Raw genomic sequence first — 7,669 nt, 5'->3', positions numbered from 1 at the left:
AACGCCAAGAAGACTTATCTGAAATGTCGACAAACTGTACAATCAGGTTTGGTGCTTAGAACGAGTAAAGTGGTGGTAAGTGAACGGTTATGGTTTATTCATCATCATCATCATCATCATCATCATCATCATCATCATCATCATCATCATCACCACCACCAACACTAGCAGCAAGCTGTAATTCGAGTAACTATGTACATAAGACAGGAGTCTCCTCGTTTGAAGACGAAGTGCCAAACACTACTTTTTAAACTTTTGCTTACTTCTTGTAAATTTGAGAGACATTGTTTGAAATAGAGATCGAGAGAGAGAGAGAGAGAGAGAGAGAGAGAGAGAGAGAGAGGGAGGGAGAAAGAGAGAGAGAGTAAAAGACTTAAAGAGAAGGAATAATATGAGGGAGATGAGGGGTAGGGGAGTGGTCAGGAATGGATGGGGGGATAAGATGTTGAGAATGGGAGTAGGTATTCGTGTGAGTGTTTGTGTATGTGGGAGTGTGTGTGTGTGTGTGTGTGTGTGTGTGTGTGTGTGTGTTTGTGTGTGTTTCTGTGTGTTTCTGTGTGTGAGGTACAAGATTTTTTTCTGTTTTTTTTTCCGGGTGGAGAGGGAGGTTTGAGCAAGACACGTAAGGGGTCATTTCTCATCTTATTGAAAATAATTTAAGATAGACTTACAGTTTTAAGTTTATTTGGCTCGCTGAGACACTTCAGCAATCAACATATTTTCTTTCAAATATTAAGCTAACCAGATATTGATGAAACTCGGTATATAAAGTAAAAGCTCCTATTATGACAAAAGCTAAGATGACGTTTACCAGCACCCTATTGGCACTTCTATAACAAAAATTGTCCGGTGGGAGAAGTTCGAAGCAAATCATCCAAGGGTTTTGTCTGTTTTTCGAGTTGCACTTTTTCTTCTTTTTCTTGTTCTCAGACTGATCTCTGTTATCTGCCTTTGAGGAACGCTCACTCAGGTTTTTGTTTTTACCGTTGTCGTTCTCATTTACCTCTGTCGACAGTGCACTGCCATCCGCCACAATCACCAAGCCGTCATCCGTGTCGCCAGAATTGCTATCATCGCTAGTACTTGACAAGGTAGTTCCGATAGTTGACTCCAGCTGAAACAGGAGATCCGAGTTTAGTTCTTTCCCTTGATGCTTCGACGTCGTTGGACGTGTTTGCTCAAGACGAAAATGCTTTTTGCCAACCTGGAAAGTCCCGTAGTCCTCCTTACCAAGCGTCTTTTTCAGTTTTGGATCGTGAGTTATAATGTTGTCCACTGTTCCGAATTCAGATCCTGAAGACGAGGTGAGTTCCTCTTCTGTTCCCTGCTCACCAACGGTGTCACTATATTTTAATACACTCTCCCTATCTTGTGGCGCGGATGAGACCGACTGCGCTGAAAAAAGCGAATCGTCATCACTTACTGAGCTCGTTGTTCTCGAAAGCCAGCTGATGAAACTTGAGCCTTTTCTGGAGGTGGCTACGCTGTTTCTACTTAGGTTCCCTCCCGTCTCGGGAAGTCCTTTGTGTGGATGTACAGAGCCGTGTCTCCGGTTTCTGCATAGGACAATGTTAGACCCCACCCCTATCATGGCCGCCTGTATTTCTCCGGCGCCTCTACTGCTGAAACCGTTTGCATTTATTTCAACCTGTTCTTTCTCATCATTGTCAATTTTACATTTAGGACAATCATTCACTCTCTCGTCTTTTAGCGTTACTTTTTGATCATTTCCGATTTTATGATAAAGACAATCACTCGCTCTATGGTCTTTGAGCGTTACTTTTGACGAAGAATTCTTTTTCTTGGAATTTGTGGCTGTTTCTGAGAACAGATCATCTGGTTCCCCCTCCTCTTCCTGGTCGTCTTCCTCCACGCCCATGATCAAAGCTCACTCATTGTTTGGCTCTTAGGAAATAGGCCAGGAAAACGGATCTGTGGCGAATAAGCAACGTTTTCTTGCCTTCTCCCAAACGCATCATTCCACGCGGCAGCATCATGGTCCTGAATAGAGTGACAAAAGAAATAAGAATAAACCATTGTTTCAAGGACTTGGCGGTGAACTGCCTGATCTATAAGCTGGTACATAGAGGTAAAGTATTGATCTAGTTTCAAACCGGCATGGTTTCTTTTCCTGGCCAAAGGCGGTGATGTTGCAATTGTAAGTTTTAGGGTTTATCTTAAACTACTGTGAAAAGGACAGACGGATGTTTTGAGAAAAGCTTTGGAACGTCTTTTGGTGACAATAATAAATACAATCTAGTACAGCCCAAGCCTAGGTAGGTCACTGTGTCCGAGATGTATGTCGCTACAAAGGAACATGAAGGCTGAAAATCTTATTTAATACTTTAATTTACAGTTACCTGATACCAGTAAACGGTTAAGATATTTGGTCAAGATCACTTGAAGATTTAGATTTAGAAGTAAAAATATACTAGCTTTAGAAGACATTTGCAAAATAATTAACACGATACGCATCTGTCGCATCGTTGTGAAATCGGACGCTCCTCAAAATATTGAAGTGGAAGAATGCACATTTGCAGTTTCTAAGGACACTCAATCCTTTGGAATTCTATGAACATTAGCAGTCATTTTCTTGGAAGGTAAATCTATGATACCTGGCATACCCCACTTCCTTTACTCGCAAATAACTCAACTTCTATTCGAGATAGATAAATGATCTTGTTCCAACAAAATCAAGGCCCCAAAAACCCCCGTCAAGATTTAAAATGACATGAATAAACCCAAATGCCCAAACACTAACGATTTCATGATTCCACCGCGACGTGACTTAAGATTTTGTAGATTAATAGTTCAGTTCAGCGGACCTGTTTGATAGATCAAAGACTCGCGTGGCAGTACTCGAATACGGTCTCAACGAGTTTCTTAATGAGCGCTCCGGCCTGTTGAATTAATCCAAGCTAAGTAACCTACTACTTTTGCACCCAGCTCAGAGCTTAATTGGCATTCTGATGCTTCAGTGGAGAATTTGCTAAGCAGAAATGCCTAAATCCGACCCCTATCAGTACGTCCTTGTACTTGGGATGTCTGAGTGTTTTTGATTTTAGTTTTAGTAAGTGTTTTACGGCACTTGAAACACAGTTATGTCATATAAATGCCAAAGACTAGAGGTGTTCCAAGAGCCCAACAAACACCAAAATAAAAACAGGAGGAAGAGAGATTTAATGTAAGAACGATAGACGTTTGAAAGGAGAGAAGGAGCAAACCATACCAAAGCACCTGCAAACCACACACTTAATAAAAAAGTTATCAGTAACTGCAACACAAATAGGGCATAAAAGTAAGTGCCAAAGAGTAGAGGTGTTAGTTGAGAGTAACATAAAAAAGAAGACAATGGGAGATAATGACAAAAGACGTCTGATAAGAAAACGAAGGAAATCAAAACAGAGCATCCTCCGACCACCTACCAGGTAAAGGCAGAGGTTGTGTTAGATCAGGCACCTTGAATGACCTGAATGTCTTGAAAGGGCTGTTAAAGCCATACCACACTTTTTTCACGCTCAGATTTTAAAACTATTGTGAGTAGTGTTTTGAAACGTTCCACATACATTCTAACTTAAAGCACGTCATTTCTATACCTTGAACTTGATAAGCATTCTTCTCAAACTTCGCAGTTTGTTCAGGAGACTGTTTAACAGCAACAAAGGGAGCTCTCAAACAGCAGAACACTTTTACAATATTAAACCTAGTAAAGCAATCTGCCTGATTTCCTTAATACGGTAGTCACAAAATTAGGACAGTGCTGTAGATATAATTTACCCACTCCCATCTCATCTACCCTCAAATTATAAGACTATTATTATCCCCAGCCAGCCGTTCGGATGTAGGTTGTACTGAGCCCCACATTTTGCGTTTATCTATGGAAGTTTCCAAACATAATGTGGCGATGGCTTTATGTGAAGATGTGCCACGATATTTTTCCTCAAATGTCAAATTCTAAAGGGTTAAAAAAGCAAAAAGAAAAAGAAGTACACATTCTAAAGGAACAGGAAAGATTATTTTTACTCTAAAAATGACGAAACCCCCCCCCCCCCCAAACAAACCGATTGGCTTTCTGGCTTTAAAACAGTTGAACAGTGTACTGACAATATACGGGTCTGGTTGGTAGTCAACGCCCTGTGATGACGGGTAAAAACAGCACGGGTCCCAAAAAAATATTCAGAATTGTAAAAAAGAAATAAAAGAATGAATTCATAATAAAAATAGTAGTCATGAAAACAATGATAACAACAACAAAAACAGCAACAATAATAATAATAATAATAATAATAATAATAATAATAATAATAATAATAATAATAATAATGATAAGAGTAATAATAATAATAATAATAATAATAATAATAATAATAATAATAATAATAATAATAATAATAATAATGTTTAAATATAATAATGGTAATAGAAACAACAGCAAAAATCATATTATTCATAAACACAATCAAAATCACAATAGTCATAACAATTATCATTGTAATAATCATTTCATGTATATTCACAGTAATGATAATAACAATGATAACAATACTACTACTAATAATAATAAAAATAATAATAATAATAATAATAATAATAATAATAATAATAATAATAATAATAATAATAATGAGGGTCTATACTATAGTTAGACACAGGTTATGTACTTTATATTCGGACAACATCAGTCGACAGTATTGTTGAAGCAGTTAAAAAAATGGTACAGATTTGAACCTTTGTGTATCCGAGGAATAGAAATCTTTTTGTTGGGGGGGAGGGGGGCGTGAATAGTAGTCATCATTAGAAGAAGAAGAAGAAGAAGAAGAAGAAGAAGAAGAAGAAGAAGAAGAAGAAGAACTGCATTTATTATATAGCGTATGTATCCTTTTTCTACAGCATGCTCTACGATTGTGCTTTACAGCTATCACAGGTTACTAAGAAGATAGGTAGACATGGATTTTCAAATCGAAGTCATTGCTCCTCTTCCTGTCTTCCCATCAACCGCCCCCTCCTCCCCTCCCCGCAAAACACCACCCCTACTTCTCACACACTCTGTAACCAATTCCTCATCCGGAGTGAGTTCTCGCAAGAAAACAGGATGTACAACCGGTATAATAATGATAAAAGTGGATACTGATGAGCATGTGTAAAATGATCGTATAAATGTGTGAGAATGTCTGTGGTGAATAGAAGGATTAGATAGATAGATAGATAGATAGATAGATAGATAGATAGATAGATAGATAGATAGATATTTAATGCATTATTATCATACTGACACTGAGAAAAAAAACCCTGACCAATAGAATACTAAAAAACTATTGTTTCATTTTTTTTTCAAAGATTGAAAAGTCTTGACATCTTTCTTTCAGTTTTTCATTGATTTATTTTTCTGTTACTTAAACATTAATTCATATTGTGTTTATTTCTCTGACATTGATACTGCCATTTAAAACAGTTGTATCGTTGCAAAACTATAATCGCGAGCTCTTTATCATGGACGACACTAAAAAGCCTACAGTTTGGCAGAGGGTGAAAGCGATAAGAAAGAAAGAGAAGGCTATCAACGCGTTGAGGCATGCGGCCCCTGGCGTCTTCGGTGTCCTTGCTAAGAAATAGATCGTCTTCTTCGCCTTCTGTCTGTAAGCATGTTCCGTTCCACGCCTCGATTGGCGTCCAGAAAGCGATGAACTGTTGTCTGACCTAGAAGCGCCATATTCTCTATGCTGAGATATTGAGGAGTGTCTACACTCCACACCAACAGAACTCTGTCGCTGGCACACACTGTGCTTGGAATGCCGCTGTGGGCCAAATGCTGAAGCTCGCTCATCTTGAAGGTCGTCTTGGCCTGAAGCCCTCTCGTGCTTGTTGCTGCAAGACGATTCAGTTCTCTTGGTACAATTTCTGAAAGAAGATCCTCTGGTAGATCCTCTTGTTGATCCTTTGTGTGGATGCCCTTTTTGTGAGTCCCTCGCTGTGTCACTAGGTGACTTCAATTCAATCCGCGGGATCCCGTCCTTTGAGTAAGTGCTCGGGGCGTGTGAGGCTCTTGTGGACGGTTTCTGTGAGTCTTTGTAGTGGGAAGAGCTTGCTCTATCACGCGAACCTCTGTGATATGACCCTTGCCGGTCTCCTGTAAGACTTGCATTTGACTGTCTCTGCGAGCTTCTAGGCAAACTTGCTCCAGAGGGGCGGCGCTGTTCTTCATGAGAGTCTCGTGACGCTTTGCTCCTCAGACTAAACGTTTTAGAGCGGCCTTCGTGTGGTTTTGTTTTCGAAGCTATGGCATCGTGTGGCTTATCAATTTGAGTTTGTTCATTCGGTTGCACACCATCCATCTGTCCAACAGTTTGTGCTTTGCTTTCCGTATTTGAACTATGTCTATGGTGTGGATCACCAGCCTTAGAATTACGAAAAGACTGCGTTCGCCTTCGGTCTTCTTTCAAAGAATTTCGCTCAGTAGGGTTACTATTTTTCTCATCAATGCCTGCGGAGGTCAACGTGGCATCTTGATTTCCATCCATGTTGGTAGGTCTTGGAATAGCCTCCTTCTCGTCCAGTTGATCTAAGCCATGATCATCTCCTTGCTCCTCCACATGATCCGGGTCTGCCTTCCACTCCTCCTCCTCCCACTGATATCCCTCTGTGCCTGAATACACGTGTTCTGGTTCGTGTGTTGTGTCCGAAGTCTGTAATTCCAAGGACGCTTCACTCTCTGATGGCGGCAACTTTCCAGACTCAGGATTTTGACCCGTTTCTCCAAGACTGAACCGACTGGAGGCGCCCCCAACCGACTCAGCATCATCCTCCTGTTCAGAACTGTAATCACCCAGAATCTCATTGCTGGGAACAATGTCAGCGGTGTACTCGAGGTCCAGGTGGTCTTCACTGTCAGCATCTGCTTCTTGCTCCACTTGATGATCCTCATGATCCTCATGATCCTCATGATTCTCTTCCCCATCTTCTGGGTTTTTACCTTTGTTCTTTTTCTTCTTTTTCGATTTCTTTTTCTTTGATTTCTTTGATTTTTTAATTTCCAAACCATCCTCCTCCCCGTTCTCCTCATGGGGTAGCTCTTCTGGCTCCATGAAAGAAGTTTGAGCTTGCCCTCACATTCAAGGCGTTGAGAAATTTATGTCATGAGTGTGTGGCAATCTACCATCGTAGATTTTCTAGCTCTCCCTCCAATTTCGATCGCGGCAGCAGCGAGCGTGAACACCCTGAATAGAATGACAAGATAAAGCAGAATAAACAATATTTTTCACATAGTAATGTATTGGGTCGAAAGTTAAAGTTCTATTTGTTCAAATCCTATTTTTACAGAGCTCGGTCGCATGACCAGTTCATTTTGAATTTTGGTCTACTGCCTCACTCTTCGTTACTCCATCGTTACTCTAGTCATTGTGTAAACTCATTGCCTCGGATAAAAATTGTTAATTTTTTCCTTTATTTTTTTGGTCTTTGTTTTTTGTTTTTTTTGTTTTTTGTTTTGTTTCTGTTTTTTATTTCCTTGTTTTCGATTTGCTTTAAAGAAAAACATCTTTACTGTTTCTTCGAATTTAATTTCATTGTGATTTTGTGTACGTTTAGAACATTCTTAAATATGTCTACTTTGTGTGTGTGTGTGTGTGTGTAGGTGCGTGTGTGTGTGTGTGTGTGTGTGTGTGTGTGTGTG

The 7,669-nt window shown here is 39.8% G+C and overlaps 1 protein-coding gene across 1 annotated transcript in view; it reads right to left on the bottom strand.

Annotated features, from left to right (window-relative positions):
* Positions 1-5,387: 5,387 nt before the first annotated feature.
* LOC101850183 (uncharacterized protein DDB_G0283697) overlaps positions 5,388-7,669 on the bottom strand; it is a 49,379-nt gene continuing 47,097 nt past the window's right edge. Inside the window, exon 2 of the mRNA XM_005102933.2 lies at positions 5,388-7,214. Coding sequence (XP_005102990.1) covers positions 5,469-7,082 — 1,614 coding nt within the window. The 5' untranslated portion in view covers positions 7,083-7,214 and the 3' untranslated portion in view covers positions 5,388-5,468. The remainder of the gene's footprint in view (positions 7,215-7,669) is intronic.

Source organism: Aplysia californica, unplaced genomic scaffold (genome assembly GCF_000002075.1).
Source record: "Aplysia californica isolate F4 #8 unplaced genomic scaffold, AplCal3.0 scaffold00350, whole genome shotgun sequence".
Taxonomy (NCBI): Eukaryota; Metazoa; Mollusca; class Gastropoda; order Aplysiida; family Aplysiidae; genus Aplysia; species Aplysia californica.
The sequence above is the reverse complement of the archived record's forward strand: the minus strand, read 5'-3'. Positions and strand labels throughout refer to the sequence as shown.